This window comes from Saccostrea cucullata, unplaced genomic scaffold, assembly GCF_032062105.1.
Source record: "Saccostrea cucullata isolate Sc308-1 unplaced genomic scaffold, CSIRO_AGI_Scuc_v1 ctg462, whole genome shotgun sequence".
Classification (NCBI taxonomy): domain Eukaryota; kingdom Metazoa; phylum Mollusca; class Bivalvia; order Ostreida; family Ostreidae; genus Saccostrea; species Saccostrea cuccullata.
The window spans coordinates 231,182-254,441 of record NW_026931071.1 but is presented as its reverse complement, the minus strand read 5'-3'; the positions used below and the strand labels follow the sequence as shown (position 1 = coordinate 254,441).

The 23,260-nt window shown below is 32.4% G+C and overlaps 3 protein-coding genes across 4 annotated transcripts; 1 reads left to right on the top strand and 2 right to left on the bottom strand.

Annotated features, from left to right (window-relative positions):
• Positions 1-1,972: 1,972 nt before the first annotated feature.
• LOC134231306 (B-cell CLL/lymphoma 7 protein family member A-like) lies at positions 1,973-5,898 on the bottom strand. 2 transcript variants are annotated; one of them, XR_009984536.1, is made up of 8 exons: positions 5,719-5,898; positions 5,335-5,393; positions 5,049-5,071; positions 4,747-4,873; positions 4,117-4,287; positions 3,279-3,329; positions 2,969-3,168; positions 1,973-2,056 (listed from the first exon to the last, which is right to left on the bottom strand). XR_009984536.1 is itself a non-coding variant. In XM_062713243.1 (7 exons), the coding sequence occupies exons 1-7, from the start codon at positions 5,808-5,810 to the stop codon at positions 3,098-3,100; spliced, it is 594 nt and encodes a 197-aa protein (XP_062569227.1). In that variant the 5' UTR covers positions 5,811-5,898; the 3' UTR covers positions 2,963-3,097. The 2 variants fall into 2 exon arrangements, 1 of the variants encoding a protein (XP_062569227.1); XM_062713243.1 differs by lacking the exon at positions 1,973-2,056 and having other exon boundaries at positions 2,963-3,168.
• Positions 5,899-8,297: 2,399 nt separating this feature from the next.
• LOC134231305 (uncharacterized) lies at positions 8,298-10,520 on the bottom strand. The gene is made up of 4 exons (XM_062713242.1): positions 10,248-10,520; positions 9,551-9,795; positions 9,125-9,238; positions 8,298-8,527 (listed from the first exon to the last, which is right to left on the bottom strand). Exons 1-4 carry the CDS (start codon positions 10,449-10,451, stop codon positions 8,422-8,424), a joined length of 669 nt encoding a protein of 222 aa, XP_062569226.1. The 5' UTR covers positions 10,452-10,520; the 3' UTR covers positions 8,298-8,421.
• A 1,259-nt stretch (positions 10,521-11,779) lies between these two features.
• On the top strand, positions 11,780-17,175 carry LOC134231276 (uncharacterized). The gene is made up of 4 exons (XM_062713214.1): positions 11,780-11,867; positions 12,965-13,143; positions 13,246-13,307; positions 14,038-17,175. Exons 2-4 carry the CDS (start codon positions 12,986-12,988, stop codon positions 17,058-17,060), a joined length of 3,243 nt encoding a protein of 1,080 aa, XP_062569198.1. The 5' UTR covers positions 11,780-11,867; positions 12,965-12,985; the 3' UTR covers positions 17,061-17,175.
• Positions 17,176-23,260: the final 6,085 nt, after the last annotated feature.

The following is a 23,260-nucleotide window of genomic DNA, read 5'->3' as shown; positions in this document are numbered from 1 at the left end:
TAAGATTTTGTGTAAATTCTGCTTCATATGAATACAAAAATAGGTCTGCTAATACGCTCCGTATGCAGGTGATGAAGGGTACATTACTGCATAAGTTTAGGGAAGTTGACGATAGAAAAATTAAAATCATCACGTTTACCACAAAGCTTGTTAGATTTGAATTAACGTCTTTTTCTGGTAAAGTATCCAGATTTGAAACAGATGTGTCAGACTGACTGCGGTATCATTTATTTCTAGCAAACTGGTACATATGTGTTGACATACGGATGGAGAGAGCAATAGTTAATTGACAATTACGCCGTCGATGTACTGTATCTAAACGTCGAGTTGAAGGCCACAGCAAATATTTTCTTCCTTTCAGGTATAAGATTTTGAACAAATTCTGTTTCATGTGAATACAAAAATAGATCAGTTATTAACGGGGCATAATTAATACCTGTAGGAATTCCAAAAGATATATTGTTGTAAGACCTGGTCTCCAAAAACCAAAAGCAAGCAACCAATGAAAAGGTAGTAAATTTACGAAATCCATTTTGATTGAAAAAGCACTGTCAATGATGTCAAAAAGCCTGAACTTTAATTCGTCAAGGGGAATGGTTGTGCATTGAGTTGAAAAGTCATAAGTTTGTATGTTGTTGATTTTGGTAAAATTTAGTGATTTCAAATTTTCCAGAAGTTCCCTTGAAATTTTAAATATCCACGTCTGATTTACACCACTTCTCGAATGTATCGTTGCACAGTACTCCTGAAGTTTCTCCTTCTCTCCTGTTAATATTTTAGCGAGGAGTAAGGAAAGAGTCTTGGTATAAACAAACAAATGAACGAAATTCTTATAGAGACATCTCGTCTTGTAGCTGTTCATTTTCATTCTTGCACTGAAAGCATTCCTGGTATTGTTGCGGTCGATGCTTTCTGTGCAACATTAGCATCCCAAGTTTGAATTTACACGCTTCCTGGTTTTAATCTTCAGAAATATGTACCATTAATATTAGTTTTAAGCCTATTATCGCCAGCAACAAAATTTTAACTATACATATTATCGTTAGTTCTAAATTATACTGTCGTTGGGGCTTCCAAAGTAATACGAATTTTATGTCGATGATGTCAAATATCATACTCTCAGTTTTTATAGATGGTACGTTCACTAAAAGATTTTTTTTTTGCTTGCAATTGTCAGCAGCAACGGTGTCAGGAGCAGGATGAAATAAATTCATAACAAAGACCAAAGGTCTTTCTCTCTCTCATATTTTCAATGCCCCCGTAACTTATTCTTAAAAAAAGAAGCAATACAAAACGCCTCCGATTATTTTAACTATGTGCCAATGCTGACGTTTATTTCATTTACTGTGAGAAACAAAAAACTTGTTGCTGGTGTCACCAAGTACAAAAATACGAGTAGTGCGGGTCGTGTTTATATTTTGTTCCCAGCGACAATATGTACAGGGCGACAAAATGTACCCTTCAATTTTCAATATATAGAAGATGATATTGCATGCTATAGTTAAGACATCAACTAACTTCAATTCATCCCTGATATAAGAGATGCATTTATCAGTTTTAGAGCCAATAAAGTTATAATGAATCTTAATTTTTTAATATATATTTTCAACATGGGGTACCTTGCATTTAGCCTTAGGAAAAATGCATGTTCAAAGATAATCAAATGAAGTACTTATAAGCAGAAATCACTGTTGTTTACTTAGGTACATGTAGGTAAAATACATATTAATGAAGTGTCTAATCTATTCATCTTGGCTTCTTAAAATGTTATGAATGCTTGAATTGATCACAAATAAGTAATACACTGTACATTTCAATTTATAATTACAATGTATTTTATTCTACATCAAAGGGAAGATTACTCTATCTGCATAAAAATACCACAAAATCAGAATTCTATATATAGTGTACAAAGGGCTCAAATGTTATCAGATCATTGCCATTTGTCTAAAATAAATAATGAAAGACTGAGTCACAAATATTCACTTTTATTTTGAACACATTTTCTAGGAACTTTGCATAATGACTCCTTCCTTTAATTTGAGTTAAAACATTGCTGTGACGTCAAGCCTTTGTTCTTGCAGTCTAAAAATTTACCTGTAGCCGTCCGATAATAATAATTACCAGTCTGATAATATATTATCGGACGGCAATGATAACAAAATCGGACGGTATTTAAAAAGCAAAAAGAAGAGTGAAATTAAGATTAAATATGTCTAGAAACCCCCAATAAAAATGTTTGGAAAAAAATTAGGGAAACCAAACGCAAGGAAATTAAGTTGATCACAGTACAAAATAGCAAATCGATGAGAAAAATTCCAAGTTTAAACCTTCCACGACATTAATTTTCACTCTTTAAAAGAGTTTTTTGATTCAGCACTTTGAAAAAGCGAATTTAAATCCATTTCTGAAAAAAAAAAAGATTCTGCAATCTCCTTTTATGTTTGTTTCCCGATGGCAACACTTTCAAAACCTGAGAATTTCCATTATCTTAGCTAAAAATTCAGCTAGGGTAAAAATCCGCATTTTACTTGCCACGGTGATGGTTAAAATATTGCCCAAAATTATGTCAGTATCAATGTCAATTTAGGGACATCATAAATAAAAATGTTCCCCCAAAAAATCTTTCACCACCGTACCCCTGTCCTGCTAAACGAAACGACTGCCACTGAATGAATGAAATTAATGAAACAAGAGTTCACTCACTTTTTTACCGTTCACTCATTTCTTTTATCTACTTATTAGACGGGTAGAAAACAATGGATGCTTGAACTCCCATTGTGTTATTAATGACTCCTCCAGGTAACTTTTGGACATTTAAATGGCAATGTTTTAAGTAAGATATATGCCTCATACTATTCTATATGTAAAATTATCAGACAGTTTTCGGCCCTAACGGGCCTCAAACAGTCTGATAATTTTACATATAGAACAGTATTCGGCATATATCCATTACAGAACTTACAACAATTATTTCCCCTTGAAATTTCCCTTTCACTCACAACAGGGTCTATAAAAATGTTGTATGACAATATGAATATTACATGTACCAACATCAAACACATGGATATGAACTTTACAAAAAATATCACTTGCATCAAGTATCTGTTTTTAATTTTTTGGTGGGTGGATCATCTTGTTCTCTCTCTAGCATGGGTGGCTCTGAATCTGAAAATTTAGAGTTCTAAATTTTATGTCACTTTAATGTTTAAAGTTAATTCAGTAAATGTGGCTAATATTTTGTAATTACTAAGAAAACTGGTAGCAATTCTATATACCATTTGTATCCTCTGAAATTTTCTTCCTATCATCTTTGATCATTCTCATGGCTGTAAATACATGAAAAAATATTTTAATCATTTAATTGTTTAAATAGAGCACAATAATTACACACACTGGGAAAAAGTATTTACTTTATGTTTCATCTTAATATTTGTGTAACTTCTTAGTTTGTAGTTATAAAATTCAAATAAGGTAAATAAATCATAAGGTCTGTATTATTTGTGTCAAGTAGCAACGTCATACACATATTGGATAAAACACAGAGACTGAGTGATTATACATATTAAAGCATGATTCCTGCTGTATTTCTAATTGTTTTAATTTTGTTCGATAAAATTGTCATTACACAAAATGAACCATTGTTGAAACATGAATGACATTACTCATTAGGCAGGCTATGAATAATGGAATTCATTTATGGATCTAAAATATTTTGTTATTAGCACATGAAAAGCATCAAGAACAAAAATTACATCATTTACAATCAAATTAATTTTAACATCTCATCTCAGTTTTCTGTATTTATATATCTATTTATGTTCTGTAAATGACTAAAACTTATTCAGTTTATGAACAAGCTAATACTGTATGCATAACCGTACCATCACAATTACTTTTACATGCCTTTAGTTTACAATCCTCTAGTTGTTATGACTGTTCAGTATCATATGATTCTCATAAAAATTTAATCTAAAGCTACATTCTTATTTTTCTGTTAGTGTTAGATTTTCATTGTCATTCCGGCACTTAAAAATTCTTACAACTGTTTGAGAATAAGGTAAATTCTTCCAAATGGTGGTGTGATTTAGTTGTTACAGAGATTGTAGGACTTACCAATCCTCATGTCGGTTTGATTGCTGTCTGTGTCCTGAGACTGGGAGAACCCTGTGTTACTGTTGTCAGGAAATGACTGGTAGGAATCTTCATTCATATTGCTCACTTGATCACTGCAGAGAGAGTCTGGCTGAGACTGCTGTGTATTTTCATCAGTGTAAACTTGCTGGGCTATTAAAGAATCAGAGTGATATGGTAATGGGATTCATCTGCTAGATTAAGCATTAATATTGGAGAGCAATAACAATTTATTTATGAATGGGGCCTTTTACTGTTTGCCAACCAGTGAGCATTCAACCCCATGAATATGATTATGAATGAGCGACTTCATGAGTGAATAGAACACATAGTAAATTCCAGAATACTGTAATTCACTATGCTGTATAATAGATGAAAATGATGATGATGGTAATGAAATGATTAGTATATTAGGTCACAAATTATTAATAAATAAATTACATAGTATTTATTATAATATTAATTTATTCACCCTGTGACAATAATAATACAATATATTATTTCATAGAAACATATTACCCTTTCAATACTTTAAACACAATCAATTAAGGTTTAAAACTTAAACTTAAGAATTAAATAAACATGACAAATAGACAATGTTTTAATACTCACATGAACTGTTTTCGTTCACATGGACCTTACTGATATCACTTCCTTGAGATGCCTCAGTGTCATGTGTGGATCTTGTTTTCTTCTTTATGTTTGATCTTACTTTCAAACTTTTCCTCACAGCATTAGGCTGAAAAAAAGAAAAAATAAATAAACATACAATTTATTTATTTCAATTTCCTTTTTAAAAATTAGCAGTAAAAATTAAGAAACTCATGTTTTCTTTCTTTCTAAAATATATAATTTTATAAATATTATTTTCATGATTATTTATTTCCTCTTGTTTTGTTGACTTTCAAACTTACTGGTAATGGTTCAGATGCAGAAACTGAAAAAAATAATAAAGATTAGAATATAAACAAGTCTGGAAACAAAATTAAAACAACTCTAGCAATAAAAAACATACTGAATAGAAGCCTAAAAATCACAAAACTTAAATTCGTCAAAAACATGATCAGTTATAAAATATAAATGTTCAAACATATCCATTCCAGTCTCAGATTCAACAACATATATATGGGAAAAAGATACACATAATGAAAATTATTACAATTTGTTAATTGACCAAGTTTGCAGTAATAAATATTTTACCTGGAACCCATTTATATATCCTCATTGTCGTGTCACCGATTGTAACCCATCTTTTCTCCCTGTAAAATCACATAAAAACAATATCAGCATTCAGTGATGCACAGCTGTTTATCTCCAAACTTTAAAACATATGCCTCATGGATTTGTAAGCTTTTCTTGGTATTAGACGAAAAGTTTCAATGTATTACTAATTTCTAAAAGTTGACTTTAAAAAAAAAAATGTATTCTCAAACCCTGAAATATTTTGCATGCACTGGAAAAAAGTAGTGATGAGAGGTACCGACGACCTAGTTAGAATGATCTAACTGTGTCTCGGTACAACGATAGAACGTTCTATCTACCGACGACCAGGTTATCATTTTCATGGAAGAAGTTTCAACTTACCATTTCCTGACTTTATCTATTGCAGTTATTACTCTTTTTATATCTTCTTTGGCCCTGCTACGAGTTTCTGCTCTTACTGATCTTGATAACATTTCTACTATTTAAAAAAGAATCACACTAAACGGTAGAAATGAGCAAACAAAGCAACTGAACTGGCAAGCAAAATTAGCCGGAAGTGAATAACAGATCGTAAAAACAGAACTTAAACGGCTACGCACAAACATCCCGGAGAAATATTAACTCACTAAAACTTGCGATTTCCCCGGAATGAATATATTGAGCTATAGTTTGAATTAAAACTGAGATGTCTGGAGATTGAATTGAAAATAAGTATATGTATTTACAATGAGCAGATTCATTACGTTGGGATATTGACCCCCTTTTCAAGTCTGGTAGTTTTTTTCCCTGAGGAAGGGGCATCCCAGTCAAAAAATCCTACTTAGAGTGTTCGAATAAACTTATTTTCGTAATGAAGGTTGCTGCTTTATTTTACTTCTGAAGCTTCATATGCATGCGCGGGTCTAGGGGGGAGTGGGGAACCCATCCCCTCCCCACCGGAATTTGTAGAGTTTTTAACTATAAAAGTTTTTGTAGACTAAACCAAATAAAAGTTACATTGATACCCTCGCGCACCTCTCCTCGACCGGAATTGTAGAGTTTTTAACTATTATAAAAGTTTTTGTAGACTAAACCAAATAAAAGTTACATTGATACCCAAAATCTAGATTTCGGAAAGCGCTAGCGAAGATGCACCTCTCCAGAAATGTTTATTAATACAATAACAAGTCTCCTTTAAAACACCAGGTCTATATGGAATGCAAGCCTTTCAACTAGATCAGCATTTTTTGACCTTGACCTTTCCTTTGACCTCTCTTTTCTTGGATAAGTATTTAGAAGTTTTAAATAAACCACTAAAAATATTTTTGTCAAACATAATATGCTGATATGTATTAGTGGGGGCATTTCAACTGCATAAAAACTTTTGACCTCTTTCCTGTGACCTTGGCCTCCCTTTTCTTTAATTTGTATTTTGCTTAGTTTTAAAGAAACCATTTAAGATATTTTTATCTTAGCATGCACTTATATATAATTTGGTGAGAATTTATCATCTATATCCATTTTTCCAGATTTCAATTTCAATTTAAAGAGACTGTTCAAGATATTTTTATCAAACTTCATACAATTATACAAATTTTCATGTTGCATTACTAATTTATACTAGGTGGGGCATTCATGTCCCATGGACATATTTTAGATTTTGTTAACACTATTTTTACACTTTATTATAGATAAATCCCTTTTCCCTTGTGAAAATAAGCAAAAATACTGTTTATACAGATATTGTATTGTTTTTAATTTAAGTTATTTTACAAATCACAATTAATTTTAAAACCAAACTGTTTAAACCTGAAGTTTAACATTTATTTTGATTTTCAATACAAAATTTGTTTTCAATCTTCTAAAAAAATATACATGTACAAAGCTTGCTGAAGGCTTCAATGCTAAAAGCAGCATATCTGAGGTAGTCTCAAATGACTATGAATAATTCACAATTACAAATAGAAAGAAACAGGCTTAAGAAAGTGAACTACTGACTTTTTATGAAATGCTACTAAAGTTATCATCAACTTAAACACTAACAATACACATGGATGTTTCAAGCGACTGGCAGCAAAAAAAGAAACAACCTTAACTAAACAATGTCATCTAGTTTGGATTCATACAAATACCAAACAATTATTGGTACAGGATGAATATCAAAACAACCAAATTACAATCGGAGATAATTCAGCCTTTTCAAATCATGTGTTCTGGATGCTAATAAATTTTGAGTATTAATGACATTTAAGCAATTTGTCAATCTAATTAAAATTAGATGTTCTGAATCCCCTACTGCTGTTTGAGAAGCAGTAGCAGATTCGGAACATCTAATTTTAATTAAACTGACAATTAATTTACCACTTGACCATCAATTTACAAGTATTACTGGAAAAATTATGACTAAAATTTGACTGAACACTACAAATATTTCACACAATAAAAATTGAGAACAAAGCACTGCTTTTAATAATGTGTCTCTAAAACTACAATGATTCAATTGCAAATTCGCAAGAAAAGGTAAAAAATAAATCATTGGCAAGTTGGCAACAAATGTAAAACTCTTCAACTAAAATTATCTATTTACAATTTTTCAAGTTACCTGAAAATGTAAAATCATTTCAGCTAAGATACATGAAAATATAAAAAAAATAATGTGTGTTTGTATATAATATTAAAATGGTTGATGTATTTTCAAACCTCAGACACAAAAGTGAAAGAAAGACAGTGAGAAAGAATACAGCAGATGTGTCCTTAATAATGTTGTAGGACTCCTTTTATAAATGGATAAACATACATTAAATTTATAAATATAATACGATTAAACAACACGTGCACGTGCTTCTTCTTTTTATTTTATATATCAATTAAATTTATGCAAGTAAGTCACTTAAAATGTATATTGACTGTGTATGATTTTTATAATCAACAAGCCCATCGGACTTCTATTATGAAGTGAGTTTTCGTGAAGACTGGGTATGAATTGAATAAATATGGAAATACATGCAATATTTCATATTCCACAATAGTAATACTGTTAAATATATAAAGCAGAGGCATGCAATGTATAGCGAGATGTTTTCCTCCAATGTTAGAACAAGACAGTTACAGGAAATTGGTCTCCATCCTCTGTCGATTCTGTATCCTCAAGCTTGTCCTAATTCCTGTCCGCTGAAAACTTCCATTGGTTAATGGAGACTTGCCACGTTGTCTGAAAATTATATAGAATATAATAAAAGAGGACAGTGCATAATTTGAAAAGCTTTTTATACTTATAGAATTCTCAGTAGTTATGTGAACACTTTGCTATTAATTATTTATGTAACCCCCCCCCCCCCCCAAGTGACTTGTCAATTTGTCTCTGTCGATAAAAATACATTTTTAAGGGTAAGGACTGAGTCCATGAGAATCTGGACTTATTAAAGGAAATCAAGTCAATGCAAATGACACTGGACTGTTTGACCTGACTGGTGTACAGTGCCTCAGGTCATGTGCGTATTTAAACACCAGACTGCTATGTTCAAGATTAAAATCACATCGACCATCACCATGATTTCCTTGAATAATTATGCATTTTCACATATTTGGCTTTTTTACACAAAATTTTCTTTTTGTTCTGACAAAATTTGGTTTGGTTCTGTGCATTCTTAGATTACAAGGGAGTGTGGTTCATAAGTATACAGGACCAAATCTCCAACAACAAAAAATTACATACTGGAAATCCAGTTGAATTACGCCCTCTGGTTACAAGAGGATTAATAAATCATGATCTTATCAATAGTTGATTTATTTTTTGTTCAATTTTTACCTTGTTGTTCGTTGTTGTAAGTCATTTGGTGTAAGTGTGGCTAGAGCTTGCATGTTAGCTGTAAGAGATTCCACTTCTCTCCTCAGTCTAGTTGGAGTCTCCATCTGATGAAATCTAAAGTATTAACATGATTAACTTGTGTAATAAAGCATTAAAACATTTAAAATAATAGTTAGTTTATGATAAATCTCAGTACAAATTCGGCCTGGCTAGATATTTGTTTTTTTACCAACACCTTCTATGAAGGCTCAGACTCAGTCCAAATATTAAGCCGACCCAAATCTTCACTGAGATATGTGAAGAATGTGTACATTCATATTTCTGAATAAAAGAAAACATTTTAATACCTAAATTATTGGTATAACATTTCCCTAAGATAGTTGTATTTCTTATAAATTTCCAACTTTACAATTTAATACAACTCACTGTACTCGAGTTCGTGTTGATGTCCTGATTCCGGGGGGTGTTTTTGCTGGTGGGGTTTCAATTTGAAATGGAGAATACAATTTCACTTCTCTGTAAACAATTGTGTTCTTCATACTTTTAGGCGTTGTTGGAATTCTGGAAAAACATTTGCTCTTTTTCTGCTTTGTGATCTTTGATTGAGTAGGTGAAGCAATCTCATTATGGTCCTTAAATCTCATTCTTCGCTTTGTTGATGTTTTGATTTTCTATCAAAATAAAAGAGAACCTGATTTAGTTCATACTATAAACAATCATTAATTCAGTAAATCATTGCTAAAAGTCTTGGCACAACGTCATTGAACACTCATGAAAAATAATAGATCTTTTCTTATGTATAATTTCACGTCATGTGAAATAAGCGGGTAAATTTACATTTTTTTTTTACAATTTAACATGGAATGGATCAAATATTTAAATCAAAAACTTAGTGAAATTGTATTCGTTGTATATAAAATGTAAAAAGGATTTCATTAATTATTATTAATTATTTATTTCTACTCAAATGGATAATGTTAAAAATAAAAGGTAATGTGTGACAATCGGTCACTTTTATCATCAGTCAGAGATTCAAAAACTGACAAATTACTAGTATTAAAATATTAGATCCAATGGCTGGGCATTAGATTGATAAAAAAAAATAGGATTTCATTTATCTAACCTGCCGTAATGTTCCAACAACATCCCTCACAGATTTTGTCAAGCTTGTATTGCGCCTAAGTCTTCTGGGCTGAACTTCATCGTCATTTTCTACTGTGTGGTTTATCTTTGAATTTGGTGTATTACAATAAGAGTTTTCTTTCCCTTCAATAATATTATACCGTTTTCCGAAATTCCATGGAAGGTGCTTTTTAAACGTGTCCATTGCGCCAGTTTTAAACAAACCGCCAGCTTTCGTTTAGGTCTCCTTAAAATAGGTCAAGGCCTTATTTGATCCAGGAAGTGGGACTAAATATTATCAACCGGATAAAAACGGGGGGTTCAATAGGCTTGGAACAATTAATATCTGGACACAATCTCATCAAATATGTATTTGTATTAACAAACATACAAACGTAGGCTATATTATGTATGAATTCATTAAGCAAGATAAACATCTAACCCCCCCCCCCACGAAATACTGCAAGAGGCTCCTGGGTCATATCGCTTACCTCAGGCGCTAGCCGTGGCTATGAAAAAAGCCGAAATAAGTTTAGTATTGAAATGTTTAGATCTAAATAAGTGGTCCCAACATGTACTCATAAGGAACTACAGGATTTCTACAAATTGAATCTACACTACCTGCAGATGCTTCTTATCTATATAAATGTAATTAACTATCAGAATTTTTTTTTTATTTCCCCTTTATATTCCTATGCAAAACTTGCTCGTCCATGGTGCCTCTACCCTACCCCAGACGTGAAAACCACGCTACATATATGAGGATGCTTCCATATAAATATGACTTAAGCATGGCTTTGTTGTTCTTGAGAAGAGGATTTTTAAAGATTTTCTCTATGTTTCTATGTAGAAATTTTATCGTCTCTTGTGGATCCGCCCTACCCCCCCCCCCCCCCCACCATGGGGTCATGATTTGAACAAATCTGAATGTATACCGGCCATATAGACCTGAGGACTGGTCAATGTTTCCCCATACATGTAAGTTTCATATTTCATGTCACAGTGGTTCTTGCGAAGTTTTTTTTTTTAATGCTACCAAAATTTCCATATTTTTAAAATTATATCCCTTTGAATGAGGACAGGGGCCTTTATTTGACCAAACTTAAATCCCTCATATACCCATGCATGCAGCAATTGATGTTTTGTGGTAAGTTAAGTTAAAATTGGAAAAATGAGTCGTTGAGAAGAAGTCGAAAATATATTTAAAGTTTATAGACAGACGGACAGACAGACGGACTACTGACAAAATATATACACTGTGTGATCAAAAAAAGCTCACTTGAGCTTTTAGCTCAGGTGAGCTAAAAAAGAAAATTAACTCCCCCTTTTGTTATAAAACCTTTATTTTAGTATTATTAATATTTTAATTTCATTCAATAGTTTTGAGAGATGTTTACTTTGTTTTAATTATTGTCATGTATTTTTTTTTTTACTTTATTTCATTTTAATTGCTCCCTCCCAGTGTCTGTTTGATACAATAATTTACTTTCTTCGTGTCACACCCTGTAGACAATTGTTTAACTAAGAGTTATTTCCCTTTTATTGTACGCACTGCTGAATTTTGCTACAATGTAAATTTTATTTAAAATAGCAAAATGATTTTAAAGGATACAGAAAAAAGGTAAGACAGACAATTTACTTTTTAAATTAGCCATGTTAAGCTGCAAAGAATATGTTGAAAACCAATAATTCCATTGCTATTTTATTTGTTTGTGTGTACAGCAATCAGTGTACGCCATGTTGAATAAATGTACATTCTTTGTTGTACAGCATGTGTTACACAAACTGAGCTTAGACTGTGTAACACTTGGGGTTTATATAATTATTGAATTTTTTGAATATTTTCAAGTATGTTTCAATTAAAAATATTATGCATTTATGTTATTAAATCGATGTTTTGGTGTATTTGTTTAATGTATGGTTGCAAAAAGTACAGGGTTGCCTAAAAATGATATTCATTATTTGCAAAAGAGTCGGAGAATGTTAATTAGCCTTACATCATCCATGATGAATGTGCTCTGAAAAACAAGTTACAGGAAAGCAAGTATTTGTATTTGTGAATAAATTATTTTTGAGATTTTTAAATGTTTTAACATGTTTTATGTAAAGAGATCTTTTTTTCAATAATTTTTTTTTTTGTATTGAACTTCATTTTAGCTTTTTTTAAATGGAATAGATATTTTTTGATAATTTAATTTTATACAAATTGTTTTATTATGAGTTTTCATATCAGTAAAACTCTGTAATATATTACACATTGCATGTGTTAAATTTGTATTGTGGAACCAGAGACATAAAATTATACATGTAGGTAAATTTTTTTAATAAAAACATTTTTAAAAATGAGATATTTGTGTGAAACAGTGAGAGCAATGCATACATGCATGCACGAACTTCTTTCCAGTTGCACAATAAAAAGATTGAAAATTCTATAGTACAGGTGGTTGAATTTCAAAATGGGATGAACTCAAATATTATATATTAATTATTATCTCAGAATCACAACTACTGGTATTGGCATATTTGAACAAGGCAAAAAATTTGCTTTGCAAGTATATTTGATGAAAGAGCAAAATTAATACTACATGGGTGTGATAAAAAACTGTATACAGTGGTTAATTACAATTTTACAACAACAACAAACCCTTTCAAAAAATGAAGCCCCGTAATTTCTTTAAAAGCTATATAATCTAAAATTTCCCGTTTTATCCAATTCAGGTGAGAGTTAAGCTGAACACAATGGACAAGGTGACCAATAGCCCACACAGACATGGAGGGGATATGTGCTCCCTCACAATCTGCCAGGAGATTCTTCAGCGCCTGGAAGCGGTTTTATCAGAATGCAATAAACCACAAGCCTGTGATCTGATAGAGTACTTCCTGTACTTACATGAAAGGTAACATCTCTTCTATTTAAAATTAAATATTGTCAGTCAAATTTCAAGAAATGTATTAATTTAATAAAGATGACTATTAAATTGCATTTACTTTGAATTTAGGTATAAACTTTCCCAAAGTGAGCAGAGTTGTTTGGACATCACCAACATTAGCAAAAACTCAGGTATCAAAGTGAAAACTCTTTTCTATTTTTCTTAGATCACCTCCGTCATTTGTCCTACTGCTGCCTGTTTTTGTCTGTCATCCTGCATTGTACAGTCTTTGTCATTGTAAACTTTTGAACATAATTATCGGTACCTTATCCTCATAACCATTGAACCAGTTAAACCATTTCTGGTATACAAGATCTATGGGTGAAGTAGCTGCAGATCTGTATGCTCTCTGCTTGAGAAAATTTTGATAGATAAAGCAGAGAGCTACAGATCCATTGTAAGAACCTTCTATTTAACCCCCCCCCCCTTTAATGAGATTTGAGACATGGGCTAAAGCCATCAAAACAATTGCAGTCTTGAAAAACTTTTTTGTTTACTCTTGGACATCAAGCAGTCAAACTGCTGGCATAACTGTAATAAGCATGTGATGCTAGGGCTCTCTTCCAAAATTATAACATTAATGGCTCCAGGGTCAGGGAATTTAGGATGGGGTGAAAAAGCATGATGTCTCTGGTAATGATGCTCAGGTGATTGTTGTGGCACTTGACCCCTTTTTTCTTTTGTTTATTTTTGTGTGTTTTTATTAAATAAAATTCATCTTCTATTTTTTAAAAATGAATACATGTAAACATGGGATTTATCTGTTTTAATAACATCTTGCTGCATCAATTCATACAAGGAATTCCTTTAAAGGAATTTCAAAAAGTATACTGGTACCTTTAATTTCTTTATATTTTATAGTTTCAGAGGAAGATGTGTGCTTGGAGAGTAATGAAAGCAGCACAAGTAAAGTTTTGAAAGCTGAAGAAGAAGAAACCCTACCACCCGCTCCCTCTCAGTCTATTGACACTGATACAGAAAAGTTAAATTGTTCACATTGTCATGCCCAGTTTCAGTCTAAGTTAAAGGTGCATATTCATTGTGCTTTAAAACATAAGGGTTGTCTGAAGAAATCACAGGAGACAAGACATGACACAAAGTTTTCCACTGGAACTGCCTGTCCATTATGTGGGAAAATGTTCTCAAATTTCAAGAAATTAAAAACCCATAAGAAATTATGCATACCAAGGATACTGCAAAGGAAACCTAAACTAAAAGCACTGTATCAAAGGTTAAATAAAAAGCCATATCAACATAGATTTTTACGTCCAGGTTCCATCCAAATGCCTCTCTTCCCTTACACCTGTACTTGTGGACAATTCTTCAAATGGAGAAGCATTTATTTTCATCATAAAAGAAAATGTAAATTAGGAACAAAAATGAAGGCTTCTAGGTTGCTTGAAAAAGTGAAATACTCTTGTTTCCCTCAGCTGGAAGTGTCTGGTGCATTAACAAAAGTGACTTTGGATAACACAGAGAAAACATCAGGTGAAAATCTCTGTAATGAAGACACTTTGTTACCAAAAAGTGACATGCTAAGAGGAAATGAAAGCAAAGACCAGAATGATGTCAGAGAACACAACTCTTTAAGAGATCCAAATGCAGGTTCCATAAAGATGGACTGTGTGCCATTGAATACCATTGACAAAAGTCATCCCTATCCTAATTGTAAACAAGAATTGTTTGATGACCAAGAACTGGAAAATGAGGGAACATGTTTTGATGGTTCCCAAAGAAACACGCCAACAAAAACAGATAGATCAAGGAGCTTCAGTGAATGTGATGGAAGGCTAGTATCAGTGAAGAGTGAACCAACAGACAGTTACTTTCAGGTTGAAGGAATGAACTTATCTAAACAATGTTTACAGGAGAGTGGTAGCAGCCTGAAAGAGGAAGTCCCTTCAATGGTGGACAACAGAGAACCACGGCAGTTGAGTGAGAGGTCTGATGCCCAGATGGTAGAGGAGGTCTCTGATTGTGAAACCTTCTACATGAGAGATGAGGTAGCTATTGTTGATTTGTCAAATATGAATGTTACAGTAAGTTCTTCTGAGGCGCAGAAAGAAAAGTTTGCCAATGCATCAAGTAAATTTGATCGAGGGGACCAAGTTCAACGGAATAGGCAAAATGACATCTTTGACTGTGCGTCATCTAATCAAGCAAAAAAGCGGCACCAATATGTATTGAATCTCAGCAGTAAGCCAGATCCTGGAGAAGAGAGATTAGAAATGCAGAGACATTATGGAAATACAAGTGGGGGAAAACAAATCAATCAGACATGTTTGCAGTGTCCTAATTGCCTTGCAATTTACAAGACCTCACAAGAACTTATTTTCCATATCCAAAATTCACAGTGCAGGATTGTATTTGATTCAGCAAACACCAAGGCTATTCATCATAGACTTTGTCGAATATGTAACATGTCACTGAGCAGCTATCCTGCCTTTGTACTACATTTGCAAGAGAGACATGGACTTCAGGGTATTTACAATTGCAAGCAGAATTCCCAAATGAAGCCTTGCAAAATTTGTGGACAAAAGTTTCTCTCTGAAGCATATCTAAGAGAACATGTGCAAGGGAAGCATAGCAGTGTCAGAAGGTATGCATGTACCTGTGGAAAATCCTTCAAATGGAGAAGTTCCTTCAGTGGACATAGACGGAACTGTAATGGAACAATATCATGCATAAATAAACCTTATCCAACGGCAATGTGTAGGTACACCAGGAAGAGACAAGGTTTGTTGAATGCCAATTGTGTACCACCACCCTCAATGCCCAGAATTGACAAGGAATCACCAATGCAACCCCCAAAAATTGAGAATGGTGTAGGAATGGGAAAAATTCCAGGTGTTCATACTTTTTTAAATGACCTAAAAGAAAAGTTTTCTAAGCCAATGACTGCTAATTCTGTCACAAATATTAAAGCCAAGGGTGCCCCCACTTTGTCTCCAAAGGCACATTCAGAGGTTGTTCCACTTAAACCAGGGGGCAAGGCCCCAACAAACTCTTTAAAGACTGACCTTAACTCTCCTGCCACTCAAAAAATAATCGAAAGTTTGAAGCAGCGAGCAAATTTTAAATGGCCGAGCAACAAAAGCATATCAAAAAGCACTTCAAAATCTGACCCTCAGAGCACACAACATCCATCAAGGGATCTACACAAATCTGTCCCCATGTCCACTGTTTCAACAAAGACAGAATCTGGGTCTCAGAAGCAAGGTCTTCTGACTAAAAATGCAGCACAGACAGAGAGCAGCATTTTCTTACAAAATTCTGGCAGTCCATATGGAATGGTATTTCCTGCAGGAGACTCAGCAGCTAACCTGACTCAATATCTGCAATATCAAAATTCTTTTGGGTTCAATGCTTTAAATATGCAACAGTTGTATCATCAAATGTCAGCCTCGTTGTCCAAGATATTATCATCACAAAATATGAAGCCAAATCCTAATGAGGATAGTTTGAACAGAAATGCTAACAAAACATCTGAAAACTTTCCAGTGCAATTTGTCAACAAGTCACAAAATAAACCAATGGACACAGCTAACCAAAACTACACAGGCAGCCATGCAGAGAAAAAATCAGACCAGTCCTCTCCTTCATTTGTCAGAAACTCATTTACCTGTCCCACATGTAAAATGACATTCTTGGAAAAGGTAGCAATGGAGATGCACAGTCTTAAATGTAAAAATCGGTCCATGTCCATTTACACTTGCTCTATATGTGGAATGAAGTTAAGGGGAAAGGCATCACTTCGTGAGCATACACTTGGAAAACACAGTGCCACAAGATACTCTTGTTCATGTGGAATGAAGTTCAAGTGGAGAAGCTCTCTTGGGTCTCATCAGAAACATTGTGGAGAGTACATGAAGAAATTTTACTAGTGATCACATGATATATAAAAGAGTTTATTTACTGTTAGTGCCATATCATCATAGTCTTTGGTAGCTGTATGTTGTATTGTTTCTGTGTCAATGTTAATAAACAAAGAAATGTTGATTTTATTTTTGATTTACTCAAACATTTATCAGTGATTTAGGAGCAATATCTGCGATTTTCATATTTTCAATTAAAAGAAGATTATTGCCTGCAATATAATCACTGTCATTTAATACATGTATGTACAATTTTTCAAAGTTGCTTTATGTGCTACATTGTAATTTAAAATGAATATTAATTAATCCTTCATGAAAAATTGAAAGAAATATTATACATTTATTGCATGATAGTGAGGGAAATATGAAAACTTATTCAGCCAAGAAAAATCATATTCCCCGAGGGCTTCGTCTGAATGGCTGAATAAGTCTTCATGTTTCCCGAACATTCATGCAATAAATTGTTTATTATACCGAAACAAGCAGAACCTTTGAAATAAACATAAACTTTCAAATCGGCACCGCTCTTAAAGTCACTTTCATTTTTTACGTAAAGTTACTATAAAACCCTTTGTTATACCCTTATAAATATCATTCTGTATATTTATTACTTATAAAAAGTCCAACAAAAGAACTGTTTATTACATCGGTCTAACAATTTCACTATTGACCGGTCTTACATAAGAATTGTTAGACCGCAACGTCACTCGTCTGTTACGTCACAAGTAATTAATCATCGTTCAATATCGGCGACGCGAAAATAGCCGAAGTTAAGAGCTACAAGAGTTGTTGCTAACAGCAAGGTAAGGAAGAAGGGAAGAGTATGTTTTGTGATAAATAATTTTTGTGATAGAATAGATATATAATTGATTTTGTTCTTTCTCAGCTTGATGTTTTATATTTACTGAAGAAGCCATAATTTTCCATATAAAATAATTGATAATATAGTGTGTATTGATTAAATTGATCAATCTTAAGTGAGCAGTGAAGGGTATAACAAAACAGTTTCTGGGATTTATGATTTGTTGGACCTGAAGGTAAAATGTTGCCCTTGGCCTGCGGCCTGGGGAAAAATTTCACCTTCTGGACCAACAAATCATATGTTGCCCTCATACCCAGTCAATAACTGTATATTGTTCAACACATTGTCATCAGTTTTGTGACGTAAACCAGGCTATTGTGACGTCTACTTCTCTCGGGAGTTTTCGTTCAACGAACGAGAACTATATTGCGGGAAAATACACTAGGTGTTCCGAAGAGGTGGAATATGATGACGGCCGGGAAATATGAAGTTTTACGGCCCGATCACGTGATAACTTAGAACCAATCAGATAATGCGTTGTTTAGAATATTTATAATGAGGTATAATAATAAATTTTAACATAGCCCATGAGTTCTAAAAAGTAAGTGCTAAAGCTTTCATTTTTTCGAGCGTATTTCTACGGCGCGTCGATTTACCCAAATGGAAACAAATGGACCCAAATGGAAACACAAATGGACAAATGGAATATTAAATATGTATTATCGTATTTTATTACTTATTGAAAATGATGAAAAGAATTGAACTTAGTTACAAATGGAGTTTTATATTTATTATTAATCTCTAATATTGTATTTTGAGACATGAAGTTTTGATAGTATTCCATATACTGGCAAAATTATTTGGGGTTGGGGTATGGGGGGTTGGCATGGCCTCCCCCCCCCCCTTTCCGTTCCTACGGCCACAGAAACTATCAAATAGTTTAGAATGAAATCGCATTTTTAAAAATACAATTGAAGGAAATAATGATATTAAAATATTCTCTTTTTTGTTAACATGGCTAATTTCATTATTTTCTATATTTTAAATAAGTAAAAACTTGAGAATACGATATAATATATATATTTTATATTCCATTTTGGTCCATTTGATTTCCATTTGGGTCCATTTGAGTTTCCATTTGGGTCCATTTGTTTCCATTTGTGGTTCATTTGAGTAAATCGACGCACCCTATTTCTAAGACTAGACGGGGGATGGGGAGTGTTAAACTATTTTTGTCCTTGTCACCTTGTTTTTTACTTTCATTGAAAAACTTTCATCTTAATCGCTAACTGGGCACCATAATGATATTGGGCATCGGTATTTCACAAACACGTCATGTTATTTAATATTTATATCGATTAATGATTTCATTTTCTGCTACTCATTTTTTTCTTCTTTTTCTTGGTTCTGTCTCTGTCAGTTGGCCATCTTGTGTTTTCTTCTATACCAAAAGAAGTTCTATAGATAAACAGAAGAAATTGTCTTAATTTCGGATTGTGTATGTGCAACCGTGAACGGTAGCTGCAGAACTGTAGCTCTCTGAAAAAAATATTTTGGTCTATCAAAATATTTTTTCGAAGAGCTACAGTTCTGCAGCTAGCGTACTAGTACAGTTTGTATATCACTGCAGCTAGCGTACTAGTACAGTTGTTTTGTATATCACAGTCAAATGATTAAACATGTTCTTGCAACTTACAAGTTCCTCTCCATAAATATAACAATGTGTCATGCAAAAAATACATTAAAATATAATAATTATAATATTTTCAAGTGATGCAATTAAATTACAAATTTTTAAAATCTACATGTTTCAGTAATAAATCTATGGACAGCAGCAAAAATATTAATATTAATTGATACAGGCAAATCTCTGTCACCCCATAATAGTAAATTAGTGTCAATTGTAACCAATTCTTCAATGACAATGACAATGACAATGACAATGACAATGAATTTATTCTCATGAACTGACATAAGTACAGTGTTGAGAAAGATTACAAATATAGTTAAACATATGTGCATGCGTGAAAAAGAAAAAAGTACAAAGTAACAAAACTAACAATGAGCTAACCAGGAGAGCCAACTCTCTCAAAAATAATTTTTATAAATTTACACAGTTTTGTCAATTTAACTGTATTTTTTGTATTAAAAAGTTGATCAAACTTATACACATTTGGATGTGAATAGTAATATTTTGATAATAATAATAACCTTGAATTCAAAATAAGTGAATCATTACAATTAAATAAGTAATGAAATTCATCACCAATTTCATTTTTGGAACACTTCTATTGGTAATTTATTATTACAAGTTCTAAACTTACAAAATATTTTCCAGTACTTAAAAGGCAGAGATACTAAATACTTTTCTAGACAAAAAGAAGTTTTGTATATTCTATAATTAAGACCTTTAGACGAGTTAAACATTTCACTATACCAGTTCTGTTTAAACTGATCATACAGAGTGTTAAACACTATTTTCTTCAGCCATGATACATTTACAGGTTGACAAGTATGCCAAATATAAGAAAGTCCACATTCATTCAATATAGATTTGACAAAGTTACCATGGATTATTGTAGTTCTTTAAAACACTTAACAAATTCGATGATAATTTATCCCTTTGTAAAAAAGATAGTTTACACCAAAAACTTATCATTCTAACCTTTATATTAATTGAAATAGGGTATCTACCTAATTCACCATATACCATAAAATTTGGTGTTGATGACTTTACATGCAAAATATGCTTACAAAATTTTAAGTGCAATTTTTCAATCAATGGTGAATGATTAAAACCCCACTTCGCATCCATATAAAATTATAGGATTTACAATTTTGTCAAACATATCCAATGTGCATTCTATATTAAGGTTGTGTTTTCTACATTTTCCAATAACACTATACATAGCTTTTGTTGCTTTCTGAGATAATTCTTTGACATTTGTGTTAAATGAACCATTTTTACAAAAACTTACTCCTAAATATTTAAAATTATCTACGATTTCTAATGTTATTCCATTTAATGTAATTGGTTTTTCAATTCTTGGATTGCCCTTTCCAAAGATTACAATTTTAGTTTTATTGGTGTTAACTTTGAGATGCCATTGTTTGCAATATTTGTTAAATACATCCAATTGGTATTGTAAGTCTTCTGTGTTTCCTACAAAAGGATCGTGTCATCTGCGTATAGCAAAACAAACAATCGAAGATACAAATTAAACTCCGATTTAATTTAGACGTTATAAATGATAAACCTTTTACATTATTTAAATTCATGAAATCTTCAAGGTCATTTAGATAGATGGCAAACAAAAATGGGGATAGGTTTTCCCCTTGTCTAACACCTACAGTACAAGGAAAGGGATCAGAGTACAGACCATTTGAGACTACTCTTGATTTAATATTTTTATACAGCTGTGTTATAAAATTAAAACATTTACCATCTATGTTATTTAATAAAACTTTATTCTAAAACAGACATTTCTGAAACTTGTTTGATAAAGTTAATATTTGCAATGCAGTAGTCTACTATACTACAGTTTTTGCAAGTAAATTCACCGTTTATATCAGTGTTACAACGTCCATTTAGAATGTAAATATTACAGTTTTTACATAAAGTTAACAGTTTTTTACCAAATTGGTTCAATGTTTTGTCTTTTGACTTTTATCAACAGATAAACCATAATTTTCAAGTCTTGTTACATCACATGTATCACTAAGAAAAATATTTTCATCTATAATTATGTCATTTGAAAATAAATGATCATTGTTATGAGAATTAATGTTTTCAATATAATCCTTCTCCATAGCAACCCTACTATTAAAATCACCCATAAGACAAATGCTATCTAAACTATCAATTAGATTATTAGTTTCTTTTTCTATATCATCAAAAATATCTGTGGATGAAAAACGAGAATTTATAGGTGGGATATAAACAGTACCAATAATTACATCATTTTGAAAATTAAATGCTTTCCCCGATAGTTTTATCCATAGAACATGTTCACATTCATTCTCTATAACGGTAACATATTTAGAATATATCTCTAACATATACAATCCCACCTGATTTTTTCGGACAATGAAAATCTATGTTTACAAAAGGCATTAAAGTTTTTAATTTCAATATCATCAGCATTGTCGGTTTTTGTTTCCGTTAAACATACAATATCGTTGTTGTTTATAAATTCAATAAATTCGGGGTTTTGTAATTTCGAATTAAGTCCACAAACATTTAAACTAATAATTTTCAAATCGTTGAGAGAGTTTGCATTGTTTACGTTTTGTACATGTTGTAGTTCCTGTTTACACAGTTCTCCTTGGTTTTCCTAGTGCGCTTCCGCATATCTGAATTTTCTATGCGCTGTCGGCGGCGCGGCGCGGTTTTCAAATGCTGGGATTCGATCTCTCGAATGGTCGTTCTGAAATGGTACCAGTTGACCCTCCACGTAAAGCTTGTCGACGACTAGTGAAGCCCTTTTGCCCTGTCTTTTGGCAGCTTTGTATTGGGGGTACAATTGCTTACGTCGATCGTTAATTTCTTTCGGGAACGAACAGGTGGTTAAAAAGATTGTTTCTAGCATTTGCATACTTTGTACAAGCAAAAAAATAATGATAAACATCTTCATACTTTCCACAGGAACAAAGAGGACTGTTTATAATATTGCGTTTATATAGATCATAATTAAGTAAACAGTTGTGTCTTAGTTTAGTATGAAGTATGTTTGTGTAGCGTTTACCAAAAGAAAAATATGATGGCGGATTGATGATTTTTGTACAAGCTCTTAAGTTTTTACGGAAGGAATTAATTGAGATTTCTCTTGTATCTAATTTCAATAAATTCCATTGTTTCACGGCGTCTGGCACAAATGACTTTTTGAATAGATCTAATCTACATCTTGGAATAATGAACTGTTCTTTATTGCGGGTATTGTATTTTGATACATTTTCATGCTTGTTTGGTACAATATTATTTAAATATTCAGGGACAGTCCCTTTATGTATTTTGAACATAGTAACATTTTTGCAACATAACGCCTAAATTTTAAAGTTTCCCAACCAGTTTCTAAATAAAGTGTTTCATAGATGCAAAAATAGGAAGTCCGGTGACAATTCTATAGCTAGTTGTAACTTTTTCCAGCTTTTCAGAATCTTGTTCGCTCTGAGCACCCATCCCATACAACAGAAGCGTATTCGAGCATTGGTCTAATAAATGTAGTGTACAATTTTGAAAGGTTATTTCTACTAATTTAAACTTTTTTTTCAAAAGCCCAAGTTTTTTATAAGCATTGTTTACAATACCGTCAATATATGCAGACCAGCTGAGATTCTGTGACAATAATAAACCCAAGTGTCTATGGACTGGGACCTTCTAGCCTATCTCCTTTAAAAAATAATTTTG

Bases quoted from the DNA above. Each gene is read 5' to 3' on its own strand.
- LOC134231305 (XM_062713242.1), bottom strand. From the start codon at position 10,451: ATGGACACGTTTAAAAAGCACCTTCCATGGAATTTCGGAAAACGGTAT. The intron at 9,239-9,550 runs GTGAGTTGTATT...TTAATACTTTAG, and splicing joins TCAACACGAACTCGAGTACA to ATTTCATCAGATGGAGACTC. The intron at 8,528-9,124 runs GTAAAAATTGAA...TATAATTTTCAG, and splicing joins TTACAACAACGAACAACAAG to ACAACGTGGCAAGTCTCCAT.
- LOC134231276 (XM_062713214.1), top strand. From the start codon at position 12,986: ATGGACAAGGTGACCAATAGCCCACACAGACATGGAGGGGATATGTGC. The intron at 13,144-13,245 runs GTAACATCTCTT...CTTTGAATTTAG, and splicing joins TTCCTGTACTTACATGAAAG to GTATAAACTTTCCCAAAGTG. The intron at 13,308-14,037 runs GTATCAAAGTGA...TATATTTTATAG, and splicing joins CAACATTAGCAAAAACTCAG to TTTCAGAGGAAGATGTGTGC.
- LOC134231306 (XM_062713243.1), bottom strand. From the start codon at position 5,810: ATGTTATCAAGATCAGTAAGAGCAGAAACTCGTAGCAGGGCCAAAGAA. The intron at 5,394-5,718 runs GTAAGTTGAAAC...GTGATTTTACAG, and splicing joins ATAGATAAAGTCAGGAAATG to GGAGAAAAGATGGGTTACAA. The intron at 3,330-4,116 runs GTAAGTCCTACA...ATGTATTTACAG, and splicing joins TCAAACCGACATGAGGATTG to CCATGAGAATGATCAAAGAT.